Source organism: Tiliqua scincoides, chromosome 1 (assembly GCF_035046505.1).
Source record: "Tiliqua scincoides isolate rTilSci1 chromosome 1, rTilSci1.hap2, whole genome shotgun sequence".
In the NCBI taxonomy this organism is placed as follows: Eukaryota; Metazoa; Chordata; class Lepidosauria; order Squamata; family Scincidae; genus Tiliqua; species Tiliqua scincoides.
This window is the reverse complement of record NC_089821.1, coordinates 36,432,500-36,452,731: the sequence shown is the minus strand read 5'-3', so window position 1 is coordinate 36,452,731 and position 20,232 is coordinate 36,432,500. Positions and strand designations below refer to the sequence as shown.

The following is a 20,232-nucleotide window of genomic DNA, read 5'->3' as shown; positions in this document are numbered from 1 at the left end:
TTCTGTATACCCTTGAGGCACACTGAATGAGGGCCCCAGACATTTGGGATGGCTTTGTGGACAGTGCAAGGGACTGCAGGACAGAAAAAGAGCCCAGCCTGTGCAAAGCCCTTGATTTCTTTGTATTTTCCACCTTGCTTTCACTAGAATAACCACCAATAAAGTATGTAGAGGGTTAAAAATGCAGTTGTGCTGCAGCATGTTTGCAGACAAACAAGCCTTACTTTCATCTTTATAGGGAGAAAAACATGCTTGTGTTCATTTCCTAACCTTAATCATCTCTTCATGTATCCCATAGTGCCCATAAGAGCTGAAGTAAACATCCTCTTCATCCTCACACAGGTCCGCAATAGCACCAGTTGATGGGCTGCTTCTGACTTCTGCATTCATCACAAAATCCTGTGCAAAATGTCTGTAATCAATTTGAAACATACCCTTGAGGCACGTTAACAGGACTACAAAAAAAATTCAAGGAGGATGTGGAGAGAAAGCATGCAGGTTCCACAGAGCTATGGTGCTTAAGCATGCTGAAGCTCCCTCTGCTGGGTGCTGCAGAGAAAACTGCTGCATAAAAAGTTTGGTATTCTATGTGCATTTCAGAATCAGTATTTTTCCACATTTCAGTCCGCAAAACTTTGATTGCAGGAATCCTGACCTGTAGCTTTCATGCACTACTTTCAAAGTAAAGGTGTCACACTGCATCCGGATGCAATTTTCATACAAATGACAATTCCTATGTCCCTGCTAACTGGACAAAGAGGCACTTTCCAATTGGTGCTCCTCTTATATTTAGCAAGGAGAGAGTAACTGTCCTTTTCCCAGCAGAGTATCTTTTCTAGTGACCATTGGTTGGGGTTCCTTCTGCATCTTTTTAAATTTGAGCCCTTTAGGGAAAGGGAGCCATTTGCTGATTAGATTTTCTCTGTAAACCACTTTGTGTTTAAATTTTTTTTGTTGAAAAAGGTATATAAATATTCTTAACAACAATTTCCCTTCTACTCCTCCAAAAACCCCTACTATTCTTTAACCTGAAAAATCAAAACTACCACAGATACTCAACTATAAATGAATCTCACAGATAAGTGAAGGTAAGGCAATATCACTAGCAATTTTTGAGCCAATATCATGGAATTTTCTATGACCCTCGGATAAGTCAAGGGTTAAACTTAGGGGGTGTCTGACTATAGTTTTGTCTGATTTTATCTGAGACCAGATCCTGAAAAATAATCTACCAGTAATTATTACTTAAGAACAGTACAGTCTCTATTAAAAATATAATGAAAGATCATATGATGTATTTTTATTCTTTAACTTTTTAAATTCTGATCTTCACAACCTTTTTGTAAACACTAACAGAGCAAGTGCACTGAAAACATACCAATAGATATGGCTGGTTCCCAACCTGGTGTACATGTACTCCCAGGGGCACTCAACAGGATTTTTAGGAGTGCTTGAAAAAGAATTTAATAATGCCAGAAAAAGGCAAGTAGTACTCCAGAATGCCTTGCAGGGCCAGCAAGGCAGGAAGGGAAGTGGATAGCTAGCTGTGAAAGCCCTACCAATAGCTAATTTTTGGTGATCAATTCATGTATCAATCTGTGATTGAAAACCAGCACAGTAAAAAAAGTTGAAACATAATATGGAAAGTGAACAATCACCAAGAATTTCTCAAGACACTTCTGGTGCAAAAGAATGCAAAGGCGTGGTCTTCAGTTCTTCAAACAGACAAAAAAAAATACTGTGATGAATACATGAAGTATAGGTTTTCATAAGGAGGAGATGAGGACTTATATTAATATTAATGATAAACATTGAGCTAATGTGAGAGGTACAATTTATGGAAATGGGCTGCCAAGGAGTATGCAAGCGAAAAAGGTTGGGAACCACTGCAAGAGAACCATGAATTAAAACCTTCTTTAAGGTGCCTGAGGCTCAACATATAACACACAACTTATTACACATAACTGGGAGAGTGCAATTCAATTCACAGCAGAGAGACAAGGAACCAGGAATTACTGTTAAGTACAGCTGCACATAGTTGCAACCCCATTTATTCAGAAGTAGACCCATTGCTTTCCATGAGTGTTATTCTTAAGTAATGGTGCACAGAATTGTAGCCTGGGACTTTCTTTTTGAAACAAAGGATGACATCCTGGTGTTTAAAAAAACAGACCTCTGCAAAATGCAAGCATTTGCAAAACGGCTGCAATAGGCTCTGTAAACTTAGAGGAGGCCGCTGACTGGAATTCAATGAAAGTCTCTGGGGCAGAGAAAAGGTTAACTTTGGCTGCAGTTTTCCAGTCTTGGTTGCCTTGGATATTAACAGCCTCTAATTATGTCTGCATTGTCACTTGAAAAGCAACTTCTCTGGAGTTGAAAAGCTCTGCCCCCTGAGTGACCTTGGAGATCAGGTGAGGTGATTATCTAAGCTTGATTTCCTGACAAAAATTTCTTGCCCTGTAGGTAAGTATCTACAGCAGTGATTTTCAACCTTTTTTGTCTCACAGCACACTGACAAGGTACTAAAATTGTCAAGGCACACCACCAGTTTTTTGACAAGTGACAAGGCACCATGCTGTTGGTGGGGGGCTCACATCTCCCAATGGCCCTACTAACAAACAGCCCTTACCCAAACTCCCGCATCACACCTGCAGACAATTCGTGGCACATCAGTGTGCCAGGCGCAGTGGCTGAAAATGGCTGATCTACAGTATACTGAATTGATACATTCAATTCTGCTTTAAAGAACCCCCAATTCTCAAAAAGTTGGGGAAAACTGGGGAGGGGGGCTTCAGTGGAAAGGGGGGTAGGTCCCTTGCAAGAACCTTTTCTGCATATATTAGGGTTAGGATACAACCCAAAATAATTAAGCATCCTCCAGAATCTGCAGGGGATATGTTCCTGCCTCCCAGGAATACCAGAAAACACAGATACAGGGAGCCCTATCTCTGTGGTTCCTTGCATTCATTACTTTCATCACATTATTGCTTCGTGTGAATGTATCTTACTTTAACTAAATGCTACAAGCAGAAAGCCTATAGCAAGAGAAGCAGGCAGACAGCGAATGTTCCTGCTAACATTCACTCTTAGTCTCCACTCTAGCCTGCAGGTTCCCTGCTACAAGCTTTCTGCTTTCTGCTTTTTGTGTTTAGTTAAAAGCAAGATACCATTTGCACAAAGCAATAACATGATGAAGATAAAAGGTAATGGGCGTGGGGAACTGCACAATTAATAAAATCATATCATTAATGGCCTTTCAAAGTAACTAGCTGCAGAAAAGAAAAGTTAGCCATAAATTCAGAAGACTGCTTTCAAGTGACCATGTTATACTGTGGACTATAGGGAAATACAAAGTCGCTTGACTCAAAGATACTCTTTAAGATACCTTAAATGTTTAGTATAATTTTAACATACTATCACCAAGACAAGAAACATTTACAGTTCAACAGCAGATCATTACTTTGGACTGAGCAATGCAAAATGAGCACGTTTTATGCCAAGGAAACTCATGTGTTTATTCCCAGTGCTGTACAAATTAAGAAATGTTGGTTTACTCTGCAGCCCTTTAAGTTTCAGTTTAACGTGTGCAATAAAATAAGGAAAAGAGGTAGGGCAGCTGGAAATCGGGTATGTAGACCAACCATGCACTGTGGAACAGGAGTGAGATATTTGGTTAAAGGGCAACTCGCCACTCAGTCTGGGTTCCAAGTCATCAGAGTACATTTTCAAACAATTCTCCACAACCATGAAGACTATAAAACTTGCAACATAACATAAGTGAATGCAGTGGCACAGTTCAATGGGCTGTCAGTTCCCTTTCTGTTGTGAAAGAGCAGACAAGTACCACTACTCACAAGTTACCCATGCTAATGGGTAAGAGACACTCTATAGCAGTGTCTCTTACCCAATTATAGTGGGTGCTCCTCTCTATAGCAGGAGGAGAGTAACTGGCCCGCCTCACCCCAGCAGTGTCTTTTCTAGTGGCTGTCTGCTGGTGTTCTTTTGCATCTTTCTAGATTGTGAGCCCTTTTGGGACAGGGAGCCCTTAGTCGTTTGATTTTTCTCTGTAAACCGCTTTGTAAACTTTTAGTTGAAAAGCGCTATATAAATACTGTTAATAATAATAATACTCTCCATCCAACACCCTAGGTAATATTTTAAAGAGAAGATCAGACAAGCAGTTTTATAGTATTTCATTTTTAGATTGATTTCACAAAAATGGACAAAAAATTGCATGAACTGCAACTTCAATGTTTTTGCATAATACTACATTCATAGCAGCTTCATTTCCTGCTCCACCACAAAACAACATTAGCCTATTTGTGTAAACTAGTCTAAAAACACCAGGTGATTAATAAGCATGAATTTCCTTGTTGTAAATTCACTGATGACTTACAGCCCAACCAATGAACCAGTTTGTCTATTTTTATTTGACTGAATATCTGTAGTCCTGGTTTTCCCCAGAGAAACATGGCACTACATTTAAAGCGACTCTGTGTGGATTAAAACCGTTTTTGCTTCATTCACTTATGTTTTAAAGCTTTCAGTTTAGCAAGCAAAATGTTGTTGCCGGGAGTGGGATGGGGTGGGAGGGGAACCATATAGAGGTAGTATGTAGTAATATGGCTTTGGAAAACATATCTGATCCTAAACAAAAGTGATTTGTAGAAAATGTATGTAGGATCTTTCAAATCTCATCAGACGCCTACTACTCCCTCTCCATTCCCTGGTGCTGTCATTTTGTTCAGTTTCTAGTGACCTTTAATACTACAGAAACCTATTTTAGTCTAACACATCCAAGACAGTTGCCAATTATTTCAGAAGTTAAAAAGATCCTTGGTCAAAACATTACTTCATTTTTTGAAGATCTTCTTGGGCTCTGGCCAATGCAGCTTCTGCCAATTCTGCCCTGTGCTCTGCATATTTCAAGCGCTGAAGGAGAGGTGAAGCCTCAGTTAGTCCATTAGGACAAGAGAAACTGGTGGAGTCAAGATGATCTTCTATATCTGAAACAAACAAACAAACACCAAAGGATTCACCATGCAGTGTGAAAGGATCAAAACGCATGGAGTGATCATCCGCCACTGAACTATCTATTGGAAATTTTGTAAACAGATGGTATTGTCTCATTTCACCAGCTTCTGCTTAGTATCAGGCACTGCCACCAAAGGAATCACAATCATTGTTCCTGATTGAAAAAATCCAAACTACTTTAGGTCTGCCCAAGGAATTTGATCATTGGGACTTTTCCCCCTACCTTTCTTTGCATTTGAAATACCTTCAATTTCAGCAGGGATTTGGCATGTTGCATGTGGATAGCTAATACAGCCTTAGGCTCAGACAACAAGTTGTGCAATTCTTTGGAATCCAAACTGATTTTGCAACTATAAATACTTATACAGTATTTCAACTTTGAAATTTGCTAGTAATCAACTACTAGGCAGACACGGATCAGTTCTTGTAATTGAAACAGTCCGAGTCAAAAGCCTTTCAAGATTTTTTTGGAATTCATGAAAAGCAGAGTGAATCACTAAAGGAAAAAGGGTGAGGTAGAGCAGCACAGAGCAGAAAAGAGACCATTTCATTTTATCTACACAATCCTATGAAGTAGTTTAGGCTTAAAATAGTAATGCCAATAAACACTAGCAGTGTAATCTTATGCATGCCCACTCAGAGATAAGCCCCACTAAATTCAGTGGAACTTATGTCCAGATAAGCAAGTGTAGGAACTTCGACTTTCTTAGTTAAGAGTACTTGAATTCAGATATCCCTGACCCAAGTCTATCATTCTACCCATGCTGCGCAACTTCCTCACTGAAATTAATGGAATTTAAAATAGTTCACTATTCTCCAACATGTGAAACCAACACGTGAAACTCCAACATGTGAAAATGGGTTGGAACTAAGCAAGTTCTGGCCATCGATCATATTTAATTCAACTTCCTAATTCTAAGCATAGTTCTTTATCATTTTCTCCCAATTAATGCAAAGTCTTCTGATTGCTACACATACAAATAGATCTGATATGGGGTGTGGACTAATGTCATAACCAGCTTCACCAGTCCTCCTAACGCCTTTTAAATGTATAAAAAGTCACTAACAGTTTTACAAGAAAACCAGAAGTTATTCTTCTTGCCTAAATGACTATTCTGAGCCCTGCAGAGGCTGCAGGCAGACACGAGTGGCCTCTGCAGGGCTCGTTCTGGAGAGTGCAGGTGGGTTTCTGTGGTATCTGTGGATTCAGGTAGCCGCAGAGGGTTCCGGAATGGATTTCCCACAGATACCAGGGCACACCTGTACCTTGCCTTCCACTTCAGCTCTTCCATTTATGCCAGCAAAGTGGTTCAGGAGAAAGGAGACAGTTTCACTGATATGAAAGATAAGACAGAGGACATTTTCATTTTGTAAAACTCAAAGCATTTGAACCTGGCTAGTACTTCTCTTCATGTAGTAGGAAAGGAAGAAGAGTAGCAACCCCCCTTTCTTCTGCTGCCACCATCTGCCCCTAAATCTGCTCCCAAGAGCCCCCACAAAAAACCTTTTGGTAGGAAACAGAGGGACAGATTGGAGAAGCTGTCCTCCTCTCTATGTAACCAAAACAAGTACATGGAAGCACTAGTTAGGATACAACCCAAAGCCTATAGAATGTATTTATGAAGTATAAATTCAATCTATATATTTAATGTCTTTGAAGAGGAGGTGAGATATTTATCTGACAAACATGGCTCTCATATTTAAATTAAAAGAAGCCCTACCAAATTGAAGTAAAAGGTCATCTTCCAGAGCAGGCTTCAAATATTTTTCTTCCTCCCAGGGTCCTGGAGTGCTAAGAGACTTAATAAACTCCACAGTCGGTTTCTGGGGGAAAAAAACCTCAACAATCAGATATAACAATCAAAACAATTAAAAAAATCTGAACAATCAGATATAGCTCTCAAAGTTATACAGCAATGTTTAAAGTTCTGATTTCATCCCCTGTGTAGAGTTTCCTGATCAGTATGTTTGTGCATTCTTATAGCTATTGCTGAAGGAGAACACAAATTAAATTTTGGCCTGTTCTATCTGGAGATCTGGGAAATCACTCTGGACAAAGTTTTTGTGCATACTATAGAAGCATAGAACGTTACAGCTGGAAGTGACCTGAGAGGTGATCTAGTTGAACTCGTTCAGTGCAAGCAATTGCTACAGCATTCCTGACAGGTGGCTGTGCATCCTGAAAATCTTGAACAGGCAGACAGTTCTAATGCTATACAACTTTTCCTAATGCTTAGCATAAATCAACCTCCCTGTAGTTTCAACCGAATCTTTACCTTCTCATTTCTGAAATATTAGCCATTATTTTTTATAATATAATATTACAAGAATATTGAATACTTGAGCAGGATAAGGAATGCCAGGCGACAGGCAAACATAAATGGAATTGTATTCAGAAGTCACATAAATTACATCCAAAACCATAATCTGTTCAGGATTTCATCCATATGCAGAGGAATACAATGTTGTCTCCCAAACAGGAAACTAGATACTCGTTCTCTGTATTGTCTATCAATAAAACTTATTCCATCTCTGAATATCCATTATATCACACCAGTTTTCTTGTCACTGCTCCCTATAACCACATTCTAAGCTCTCTATTTTTTGCAATATCTTTTTGTTACAGAACACTAGACAACCCATGTGATGACCATTTAAAGTTCACATTTTTGGTGGTTGTTGCAGCCTCAGTCCAGCACTGCTAATAATTGAGGTTTTGCTCCCTACCCACTACCCCACTGGCGAAGTTTATGCCCTCACTTCACTTCCTTTCTTGTCGGTTCTGCCCCAGTTTTAAAGCAAGAAACGGGGATTAAGCTGCACTGATGAATAATATTGTGCATTGTTTCCATACAATATTCTGGAATGTTTCCATACACTAATGGGGTTGCTTTTGTAAATTCCTCCCTGGGTTCTGAGCTTAAAATCAGCAAAGACCCGCATGGTAGCAATTCTTACTGTGCAAACACAAACAGACAAATACCCAATTATAAAGTAATTCATACGAGTCATGACAGGTATAATCGCTCACTTTTCTGTTTTTAAATACATTTCACATATATAGATTTGGGGGACTAAACAAATCAAAAGATGGAGCCACACAAAATAATAAGCAGGATATATGTTACCGTCTTCTGCAGGAATCAATTTACAACAATACCTTAACTTTCATCATTTTGCTCTTTCAGTTATGTTCAATTATAACCACATTTCAAGTTTTGTCCACATGCTTTCACCCTATTTCATCCAACCAATGTTTCATCCATGATGTTTGTCAACATTCTTGTGTTCATTTTTCTTTTATTTCTGTTTCTTTAGATTTAGCAAGCATTCGCATTTGATAGTTATTTACGGTTTTCACCAGCCAAAAGAAATTTGCAAATAAGGCTATTGAAATGAAATGTTAAGTCAGCAGCCGCAAAAGCCTTAATATTTATATTAAATATGCTTTGACATTCATCCATTTTTTATTTTTATCCAGGCTCTGGTCACTAACCAGATGAAAGTGAAAGATATTACTGTACTATATTTATAAAAATTCACACTGATGTGCCCTGAAGGGACATAGAATATTATTCAATTAAGCAACTTAAAGCTTGTTCTACTCATACAATACGCAGTAACTTACTTCCAACCTAATAAAGTTTATTAGCTTGATATATCCATAGAAATCAAGACCTAGAAGAGGAAGAAAGCAGAAAAAAGAAAGTTATATAGGGATGTTAGCAGTACATTATATTAGTCAAATTCACCAACATCTTGCTGTTCCTATTTTCTGAATCCAGATAGCTTTCCTACTGAACAATTGCTGTACTACTAGTAGTAGAGTAATACCACCAAAATTTTAAAATAACTTGCAGTCCAATTCTACAAAGAATTAGGCATAGCTACACCCACTAAAATCAACGGGAATAGCTTTGGACAAGATTCAGCTGTTAATAGAATGAAACCAAAATAATACACTAAATAAATGTCACAATGTACTCTTCACATTTCAGGACATACTACTATAATTCAATTTTATATTCCATTCTAATAATTGGAAAATCTGAATTCCCAGTCCATGCTGTGTTTATAAACTGACCATTTCTAAACACATCATGAAGTTATATTAAATTCTATGGCTTGTATCCCAAGCCTCGTGAAATGGAATAAACTTCCATCTGGGGGGGGGAGAGCAGAAGAGATAATTTCCTCTGATTTCCATAATGCTTCAGCCTTTTCCGAAGCAGGATTTTGTGAATACCAATACTAGAAACTTGGTTGTCACAACTACTTAGATGATTCAACTGATATCATGTGGCTTGACTGTCACAGTCAGATGAATAGTTTTAACGTTTGTTAACTGAAGCCTTCCACCTCTTTACATATTTCCCTACCTTGCATTTTGTGGTGAAACTGCATGTCCTACTCTCTGTGCATGTCCATATAACATTTTATTCATATGTAGATCTAGAGTCTTCCCATACATGTGAACTATTTGTTTCCTTTTTAGTCTCTCAACCGATAGAACAATTTCAGTTGTACAAACAACATAAAATTTCAATAGAACAATTTCATTCAGGCAATCAAAGGAGTTTGGTGGTTTTTATTTCAAATATTGGGACTATCAATATTGATTTATGTTGTGCTTAGATATTTCAAGAAACATCTAACTAGAAAATGATACAAAATGCCACACACAACACACTTACCATGTTTATGAGCCACCATCCCAATATTGAACCCATGGTCTGATGTACAGTGGCAAAATAATTCCTCAGCCGAACTGAAGAAACTTTGAAACACAGTACAGGGATTTTAATAAACATATTAGGAATGCAAGCCTAAACTTCTTAAAGTTTAAAAAACAGATACAAGCCTCCTATGCCAACTGGAGAGATTAGCTTGGGTAATTAACCTCAAAACCTCAAAAGTGAGCAAAGGTGTTTAAAGGCCAAGAGTAGTGTGTGCCCATTGGGCAAAAAGGCGGGGTATAAATTAATAAAATAAATAAATAAAATAGTGTTGGTTAGATTGGAGGGCCAATACCAGAAAGTACAAAAGATTCAGCAGCTGTCTGTGCTATTCTCTGACCACATGCAAAACAACTGTTGGAACATTCATCCCTCTTTCTATTTCACTGAGGCTATTCAGCAAGTCTTGCTACTCTTGAGCATCCATCTACCCCCCCATATATTACAAGCAAGTGCAAGAACACATAACTAGGAAGTGTTTGTTTCTGGTGAGTAAAATAAGATTACAGTCTCAGTCTTACTGAATACAAGGAGCTTACTTCTAAGTTAAACAAACACTATTTTCAAACACATCTACACATAACAGATATACAACTTGGCAAACTTCTAGAGCAGCCAAATGGGAAGGGAACCTCACACGTTACATTTATTATCTGTCTCAGGTGTTTCCAAATAACCATATTGCAATACACATCTAAGATGACAATAAACCTGATTTTTCAAATAAAGTACCAAAGAGCTATGACAGACTGCAATTTCCAGCTGAGTATACTGCTCAGTGGTAGACCTCAGCTTACCTCTTTGCATAACATGCAAAATGGCACTTCTCTACTTATAGTGCAAAGTGGTGCACTGTACCTAAAGGTTACCAGATACAAAAAAGGAAGAAGTGCCTATATCTTTAACCATTGTATAGAAGAAGGAATTTTGGCAGGTGCAGCTCAACATGGAAGGGTTTGAAAAGCTGCACCTGGCAAAATTCCCTCTTCTATACAATGGTTAAAGGTAGAAGCCAGCCATTTTCAACCTTTTTCAGTTCACGGCACACTGACAAGGCACTAAAATTGTCAAGGCACACTACAGTTTTTGACTTACATTAAATTACATTACAATTAATCTTAAATTAATAAAATTAATACAATTAAATCATTACATGACAAAAAAAATCACAAGAAGCTAGGAAAAGGAAGCATATGTGGTTTCTGAAAAAGAGGAAAGAATGTTTTGAAGTCATTGAAAACACTGAAAAATGTTGAGAAGAGGAGAGAAGTGCCAATTGCCTGCTTGTATATTTGAGAAAAAGAGTGCAACCAAAAGCCCAATCCTATGCATGCCTAGTCTGAAGTAAGCCCCATTATAGTCAATGGGGCTTACTCCCAGGAAAGAGTGGATGGGATAGCAGACCAAGAGCCCAATCCTATGCATGCCTGCTCAGAAGTAAGTCCCATTACAGCCAATGGGGCTTACTCCCAGGAGAGTGAGCGTAAGGTTGCAGCCTGAGTTGTGCGCAGTGGTAGGAGCAAGCTCCAAGCGGACTCCTCAGCTGCTGTGTGGGATGCAAAGCAGCCACCACCAGTCCCTTAGCTGGCTGCTCCCTTCCTTGTGCTGCCTGCCACGTGAGGCTCAAAGCAGCCACTTCTCCTGCAGGTGGGCGCGCTGCTGCCGCCTCCCTCCTCTGATCCCGCTAGGCACACCTGAGGCAGCCTTGCAGCATACCACTGTGCTAGTATAGGCACTCTTTTCCTCTTTGTATCAGGTAACCCTAACTACACCAACCGATCAAGTCAGTAAAACCAAGCTCAAAAGAGTGGAAAGTTTACCACCACCATTTCCACTCCATGATACAAGGCCTGTATTTGCTGTTTTTCCTTTTCATTCTGCCAGGTCTTTTAAGATACTGGCAGCTGAAATCACTTTGGACATGTGGTGTTATCTTTTTAATAACCATGTTTCTTCAGTTGAAGAATAGTGAAGATAAAGGTATTGAACTTAGCAATAGATAAACTTACAATTTTACTTAAAGATAAGTCAGTAAGACTTTTATGGAAAATTGGAAACCACTTATGAACTTCCCGCACACAAAGGGGAAATTGGTGTACTGAATTATGGATTTTTTGTTGAGAATAAGAGAGAACAGACAATTAAATAATTCATAAGAGGAGTAAAAAATTTAAAACTAAGAAAATATGTTAGAAATAAGAGACAATTTTAAGATATGATACTTAATAAGTTTAATGATTATTGATAAATATTGTTAATATCAGTGTACTGCTTTTCAGCAAAAAGTTCAAAAAGCGGTTTACAGAAAAAATTGAATAACTAATGCAGAAGAACAAAGTATTTAGATTTAGGATTCTGCACTTGCTATATATCTTTTAATTTCTGTTATTATTGTGTTTATGTTGTGCGTGTTACTGTATTGTGTGTTTGTCAATTCAGCTGCCTTCATAAATGAATAATTAAAAAAGAAACAATACTGCTTAACTGAGTAGCTAAAAGAATTGTAAAGGGGGGGGGGGAACCATGTTTCATGGCTCCAGATGAGAAGTTTGTTTAAACTGTTTTTCCAAAGGCCAGCAATGCTTTATCATTGTTTGGAGGAGGGAGGCACTGTTGCTAAAGAGCACAGAAAATACAGAGAGAGAAAAGAATTGCTGTTGCTGCTGCCCACCACTCCAGGGCAGGGGTGGATCCAAGGGGGGGACCATGGGTGCGTGCCCCACCAAACTGACATCAGAGCAGAAGGGTGCATACCAGGACAGGAAACAGCTCAGGCACAGCTAGGAGCCCAGGTCTACCTGCCTGGAAGACATGGAATGGGAGCCCAGGTCTACCAGGCAGGTAGATTTGGGCACCAAGTCTGGGTGAGAGCCCAGATCTACCCACCCAGTGCACCTTGGCCACAGAGGCCAGAAGTTAAACCAGGAATCCAGGTCCACCAGCAGGTAGATCTGGGCTACAAGTCTGGACAGGAACCTACATCTACCCACCCAGCAAACCTCAGCTATGGAGGCCAGTTCAACCAGGAGCCCAGGTCTACCCACCTGGAAGAGGTGGAATGGGAACCCAGGTCTACCACGCAGAAAGATCTGGGCTCCAAGTCTGGACAGAAACCAAGATCTACCTGCCCAGAAAACCTCAACCATGGAGGCCAGTTCAACCTACAGCCAGGTCCACCCACCTGGAAGAGGTGGCTCCAGAGGCAGAGTCAGGATGAGAGCCCAGGTGTACCTGCCTGGAAGAGGTGGAATGGGAGCGGGGTCTACCAGGCAGATAGATCTGAGCTCCAAGCCCAGGTGGGAGCCCAGGACTACCTGCCTGGAAGAGGCAGAACAGGAGCTCAGGTCTACCCAGCAGGAAGATCTGGGGTCCAGGTCCAGGGGTAAGCACAGGTCTACCTGCCCAGCAAACCTCCGCCACAGGGGCCAGTTCAACCAGAAGCCCAACTGAAGGAGGCAGAATGGGAGCTCAGGTGTACCTGGCACGTAGATCTGGGCTCCAAGTCCAGGTGGGAGCCCAGGTCTACCCCAGCAAACCTTGGCCACAGACCGGAAGCCCAGGTCTACCCAGCAGGCAGCTCTGCATTAGAAGTATGGGCAAGAGCCCAGCAAACCTCAGGCCCACAGGCCGGTGCAACTGGGAGCCCAGGTCTACCTGCTTAGCTGGCTGACCTGGGCTCTGGAGCTGGTTGTGCTCGCTGGACCCAGCCCTGCTCCAGGGTCAGCTGAGAGGCCCCCGAGGGCACCGGACTCCCACCAACCCCAGACCCAGAAGGGCCCCAGCCCGGACCTGGGGCAGAACAGGCAGCGAGCCCGCGGCTCCTCTCCGCCCTCGTCCTCCCAGGCGCCGTCGCTGCCGCTGTCGGACACGCAAGGTTCGGGGTCCATCGCCTCTCCTGCTGCAATGACAACCACACGCAGAGTGAGCGCCCGAGGCCGGGGCCTCTGAGGGTGGGGGAGGGGAAAGGACCTACCAACCGCCACAGCTGGGCGCGAGCTCACCTGGTCCCCCACGCCTCAGCCCCTCCTTCCCACCATAAACAACGTGAGATACACGCTTTCACGGCCCTCGCAGCCACTTCCGGCTTGCGTTCCCGCTCCTGACCAATCACAGCTCGGGCTGTCGGCCTCTGACCAATGAGAGATCCTAGTCTGCGTTCCCGCTCCTAACCAATCACAGCTCGGGCTGTCGGCCTCTGACCAATGAGAGATCCTAGTCTGCGTTCCCGCTCCTAACCAATCACAGCTCGGGCTGACGGCCTCTTGCCAATGAGAGATCCTAGTCTGTGTTCCCGCTCCTGACCAATCACAGAATGCGATGCCGCACTCTGGCCAGTGATTGAACCGGAGTGACGGAAGGCGGGGAAAAGGGCAGAAGGAATTTTGTACGGGAAACCTGAAGGGCCAAACTTATGAAGAAGGTGGAGGAATGGTTCAGGCAGCCCAGGCAGGCTTGCCAGGAAGTGGGGGACAAATGAAAGCGCTACACATGGGGATTATAAGAACATAAGAACAGCCCCACTGGATCAGGCCATAGGCCCATCTAGTCCAGCTTCCTGTATCTCACAGCCGCCCACCAAATGCCCCAGGGAGCAGACCAGATAACAAGAGACCTCCTTCTGGTGGCCTCCCTTGCATCTGGCATTCTGACATAGCCCATTTCTAAAATCAGGATGTTGCGCATACACATCATGGCTTGTACCCCATAATGGATTTTTCCTACAGAAACTTGTCCAATCCCCTTTTAAAGGCGTCCAGGCCAGATGCCATCACCACATCCTGTGGCAAGGAGTTCCACAGAACAACCACACGCTGAGTAAAGAAATATTTTCTTTTGTCTGTTCTAACTCTCCCAACCCTCAATTTTAGTGGTTGTCCCCTGGTTCTGGTGTTATGTGAGAGTGTAAAGAGCATCTCTATTCACTTTATCCTTCCCATGCATAATTTTCTATGTCTCAATCATGTCCCCCCTCAGGCGTCTTTTTTAGGCTGAAGAGGCCCAAACGCCGTAGTCTTTCCTCATAAGGAAGGTGCCCCAGCCCCGTAATCATCTTAGTCGCTCTCTTTTGCACCTTTTCCATTTCCACTATGTCTTTTTTGAGATGCGGCAACCAGAACTGGACACAATACTCCAGGTGTGGCCTTACCATAGATTTGTACAATGGCATTATAATATTAGCCGTTTTGTTCTTAATACCTTTCCTAATGATCCCAAGCATAGAATTGGCCTTCTTCACTGCCGTCGCACATTGGGTCAACACTTTCATCGACCTGTCCACCACCACCCCAAGATCTCTCTCCTGATCTGTCACAGGCAGCTCAGAACCCATCAGCCTATATGTGAAGTTTTGATTTTTTGCCCCAATGTGCATGACTTTACATATTACTAACACTGAAGCGCACCTGCCATTTTGTTGCCCATTCTGCCAGTCTGGAGAGATCCTTCTGGAGCTCCTCACAATCACTTCTGGTCTTCACCACTCGGAAAAGTTTGGTGTCGTCTGCAAACTTAGCCACCTCACTGCTCAACCCTGTCTCCACGTCATTTATGAAGAGGTTGAAAAGCACCGGTCCCAGGACAGATCCTTAGGGTACACTGCTTTTCACTTCTCTCCATTCTGAAAATTGCCCATTGACACCCACTTTCTATTTCCTGGCCTTCAACCAGTTCTCAATCCATGAGAGGACCTGTCCTCTAATTCCCTGACTGTGGAGTTTTTTCAGTAGCCTTTGGTGAGGGACCATGTCGAACGCCATCTGAAAGTCCAGATATATAATGTCCATAATATATAATGACTTCCCTTTCAGCGAAAGAATTCCTCCAGGGAAAGGCTTTGGATTGCTGGGAGCCTCTGACACCTGCAACTCTTTTGTCACCAGGTAAAACTCATCAACCCAGAGCCATCCATTCTGGGAGTACAAGAAGAGCAGGCAGAAATTAGAGCATGTCCTCCTCAGTCCTTCTAGGGAGATCAGGAGTTGAGAGCAAAGGTGTTTTCTAAATCTGAGTTCTTCAGCCTTAAGGTCGGGGCCCCAATGGGGTTGCACAGTCTCAGTTGTGGGTTTGTGACAACGAAATAGGTGGAAGACCACTGAACTAGAGCACCACCAGATAAAGGAGGAGGCATATGGTGTAACCCTTCAGGTACCATGAGATTGTGTCCTAGTCCTGCTCAGGATCTTAGCAATTGTGCTAAAATAGCTTTCTCTAGTGCTGGGTAACTTTTTCTGCTCTCTCTAACAAGATGAATTGGCTACAGTGAACCAGGAGGGTGACCAGGAGGGTGTAACAGGGTTGGGCAGTGAGTGGCAATGGGCAGTGAGTGGCAATGGGGGCGGGGGTAGGCAGAATGGGTCCTGGAAGGGGAGATGGGATAGATGGTGGATCCCCAGTCTATTTATTTATTGGGGTCATGACATGAACAAGTTTGAAGACCACTGGCCTAAACCAATTGCTCTGGAACAGAAGGTCATCCCTAGGTCTCTGTTTTGCAGGAGTGGAGCCCGAAGTAGAGCCATAAATGAGCAAACAAGTGAAGGACCAAAAGTAGAAGAGGGATCAGGAGCGGCAATAAGAGCCATAGGCAGAGATCAGCCTGAATATGCGATGGAGCCACCAGGATGGTGAGTGCTGCAAGAAGGCTATGAGGATCCAGGCAGGGGAGTGCAGCAGCACCAGGAAGTCCACTGGCAGTGGTTCCTCTAGACCCTGCAGGCTCCTCACTCTGTATGGGGGCATCCCCAGCTGTCACACACACACCCTGGGATGATGCCTGGAGCTTTCTGGCTTGCTTTGAGCAAGAGTGTGTAGCCTGTCGGTGGCCCACAGGGGAGTGGGCGGCTCGGCTCATGCCTGCACTTAGTGGAGAAGCCCAAGAGTGAAGGGCCATCTTTAGCCTTCGGGAAGCCAGAGACAAGGAGGACTATGAGAAAGTGAAGGCTGCCATCTTGGGAGGTAAGGCCTTGAGAAGGGAGGAATAGCACCAGCACTTCCGGCAGTTGTGCTGTCAGGAGCTGAAAGATCCAAGAAGGATCTACAACCAATTCCAGGAGCTTTGCTGCAAGTGGCTGAAGCCTGAGAGGCACATGAAGGAGCAGATCCTGGAACTGCTGGTCCTGGAGCAGTTCCTGGCCAGCCTGCCGGTGGGCATCTCAAGCTAGATCCAGGCAGGAGGGCCAGACAGTTGTGCCCATGCAGTGGCCCCCCCCCCCACACCCCTGCCTACCTCCTCCTCTTCCAAAACCCTCACGCATGGCAGCTCTGGCCCCTTTCTGTAGTGGTGTAATATTTATTATTCAGCTTTAATATATATTGACTGCTAATTGTGCAAACAGGTCTGAAATGAGGGTGTGAATTGTTTCAAGACACCAGTGACTCCATAAAGCAGTAGAAGGAAATTATTAACAGCCCAATCCTAATCCGTGCTGCAATGGGCAGGCGGATTGGCCTGCCCCGTATCCAGCGCAGGGTTGGGGCTGGCAGCAGCTCTGCCCGTGGTAAGGGGAACTGATTTCCCTTACCTCAGGTAATGTGGCAGCAGCTCCAATGGGGCTACTCGGATCTGTGCCATGTGAAGAGGTGGCGCAGATCTGAGCAACCTGGTGCTGTGCCAGGTCACATAGGAGTGGGGTTAGGATCTGGTCCAAGTGCCAGATCCTGGCCCCACCCCCCACTCATCCCCAGCCCGCATGTCCTCCCTCCCTCTGCTCCATAATGCCTCTGTTCCACTCTTTCCCCAAGCCCTCCAGAGATCTGTCCAGCTCAGCAGTCTCCTCCGGAATTCTCCAGTATTTTCGCCTTCCCTCTTGCCTCGACCACTCCTCTCTCTCCTTAGCCAGGAACAGGCTCGGCACGGAGGGTTTGGGGCCTGCGGGTCTCATTCAGGCCTACAGGCCTCAGTTCAGGCCTGCGGGCCTCGAGTGCAGGCGAGCGTTTCCCCAAGGGCATGCCGCTGCTGCTTAGAGCCTCCTGAGGGTCCTGAGTGGCAGTTAGCCCTGGACTCAGTAGCTTCTCAACGGAAGCAGGAGGCTTCTGGGACCCTGTGGATGCTCCAGCACAGTTCTATGAACCGGCAGCAGCAGTTCTCCGCAGAGTGAGGCCTTACCGGCAGAGTGCAGATGAGCGTTTCCCCCAGGGCACGCCGCCTCAGAGCCTCCCGAGGGTTTGGAGCGGCGGTCAACCCTGGACCTGGTTGCGACCACACCTCCTGTGGCAGCAGAGCAAGACAAGAGGTCGCCCAGCCCCAAGGCAGATGCAGAGACTGCTTCCTCCTCTGATGCAGCAGATTCATCCCCTGCCCCCCCCCCGTAAACTCCCCAAGGGGTGGATGGAGAAAGTCAAGCCTAAACTAAGGCTTCGCATACAAAGTCCAAACAGAAGGAATGGCCTCTGGACCTCAGCTCCACTCCTTCACCCTCCAACAGGAGGGAGTTGTCTGGGGAAGGGGCAGATGAAGAGGAATCTGAGTCTCATAGCTGGCCAGACTGTTCCTCATAGAGATCTTTCCCAGGGTGTGGTCAGAGCCTCCCAGGCCCTTGATCTTAAGCCCTCCAAGCAGGCTCAGCTCAGCAACCCTCTGCTTGTGGAGCTGCATACTGGGCTTAACTGTTGTTTTTGTTTTTTCCTCAGGGGCCAGCCAAGCCAGAGATGGTACCTTTCCCTGAGGCCTTCCAGCATGTCTTGGATAAACAGTGGGTCCATCCCATACACCCCAAGCACACCTCCAGTATCTCTGACAGGTTATACATCCTGCCTGATAAGACTATGCAGCATCTCAGGGTCCCCTCAGTCGATGCGCCCATCATAAATATCTCTTCTGCGGTGGTCCTGCCATCTGAGGGGGAGGGGGTCCTAAGGACTCCTGCGATTGGAGGGTGGTCACCTCCCTTAAAAAGAAACTTTGAGGCATCTGCACAGGTCCTCAGCGCAGTAGCAGCTAATTCCATCATGGCATTTGCTATCTTTGTAGGGGCGGAAGAACCAACTGCTTCCGAGCACAGGCTTCCCAAGAAGGCAAAGAATTGCCTGAAGGAGTGCTGGCGGCTGCTTTCTGCGGTCTCATCCTCTGACTCCATGCAGTTGAGTGCTAGGCCAACATGATGACCAGACACGATATCTGGCTCAGACAGTGGGAGGGGGACTCAGCTTCCATTGCCAGGTTGGTAGGAGTCCCTTTCCAAGGCTCCAAGCATTTTGGGGAAGTGCCCGATCCATTCTTAATTAAAACTAAGGACAAGCACAAGGTTTACTCCCTGGGAAGAAGGAACCCACCAAAATCAAGGCTCATTCCTTTCAGTCTTTCTCCTCAGGTCCCTGTGCTGGAGAGTCTTCACAGAGGGGAAGGAACAGGTGGAACAGGACCAAGGGTGTTCCTAAAGGCAGGGGCACTGGCTCCTCCAGCTCACATATCCCCAGATCTGGTAAAGACCAGAGAAACGCATGACGCCAGGCCTGGAGATGAGTCCATCCCTATTGGTGGCCTGTTCTGGCATTTGCAGACCGCCTGCTAGGGTCCATGTCTGATGCATGGGTCAATCAGATGGTGTCACGGGGCTTTGCCCTGGAGTTTATCAGGATTCCCTAACAGTGTTTTTGGCCAGTCCAGGTATCAAGGGATTTGGTGAAACACCACCAGAAGTTGATGGCCATGAAACATCTCCTTGACATCAGAACTATCGACATAGTGCCACACAAGCAGAGGGTCAAAGGGGTATATTCAGTTTTTGGTTCCCATCAGAACAGGGACTTGAAGGCCATCCTGGACCAAAAATGGCTGAACAAGTTTTTGAAGAAAAGGAAGTTCAGGATGGAGTCCTGGAGGTCTGTAGTGGCGGCCCTCGAGGAACAGCATGTTCTGGCATCCAGCCTGACAGAAACGTACCTCCATGTCCCACTCCCGTGCTGCCACCACACTTTGCTGAGCTTTTGCTAGGCAAGTGGCACTACCAATACAGATGGATACCACTTGGTTTAACTGCAGCACCTGAGGTCTTCTCCAAGATCCTGGTGGCTCATCCCCCTGGGAGGAGACCAAATCCATTTCAGCCCAGCCTCTTGCAGTGGGAGGGGCTACTCATCAGTGATGAATGCCCCCCTTCCCAGAACAGGAGTTTCACAGGTAAGGAATTCCTTTTTCCCTTACCTTGAGGAGGCTTTCTTGATCCCCCTCCCTGTTCGCATGGCTGCATCAGCACTGGACAGTTGGATTGAGCCCTTAGTCTGTAACAGTTCACATTCATAGTCAGTGTTAGTTCTTTTATGACGTCAATCCATCCATCCCATGTGCCATTTTGTTTCATTGACATCTAATCGATTTACTGCAAATTAGAAAAAATAATGTAAAACTCAAAGGTTAGGATCCATGAATGCTTTTTGGATTGAAATGTAAGGGAAATAAATTTTTTTCCTGTTTTTCTCTCCCTGTACTCAAGAGGAACTTTTGGTTGCCTGACTTGGCCTTGCC

At 44.3% G+C, this 20,232-nt stretch overlaps 1 protein-coding gene across 3 annotated transcripts in view; it reads right to left on the bottom strand.

Moving 5' to 3' along the window:
- Positions 1–13,858, bottom strand: part of PRMT3 (protein arginine methyltransferase 3) — a 67,729-nt gene extending 53,871 nt beyond the window's left edge. For 2 of the 3 annotated variants that reach the window (XM_066629064.1, XM_066629079.1), the window contains exons 1-7: positions 13,772–13,858; positions 13,560–13,668; positions 9,729–9,811; positions 8,663–8,712; positions 6,756–6,858; positions 4,853–5,006; positions 271–412 (exon numbers count right to left, since the gene is read on the bottom strand). In XM_066629064.1, coding sequence (XP_066485161.1) covers positions 271–412; positions 4,853–5,006; positions 6,756–6,858; positions 8,663–8,712; positions 9,729–9,811; positions 13,560–13,657 — 630 coding nt within the window. In that variant the 5' untranslated portion in view covers positions 13,658–13,668; positions 13,772–13,858. The remainder of the gene's footprint in view (positions 1–270; positions 413–4,852; positions 5,007–6,755; positions 6,859–8,662; positions 8,713–9,728; positions 9,812–13,559; positions 13,669–13,771) is intronic. The other variant, XM_066629072.1, reaches the window with a different exon arrangement.
- Between the last annotated feature and the right edge of the window lie 6,374 nt (positions 13,859–20,232).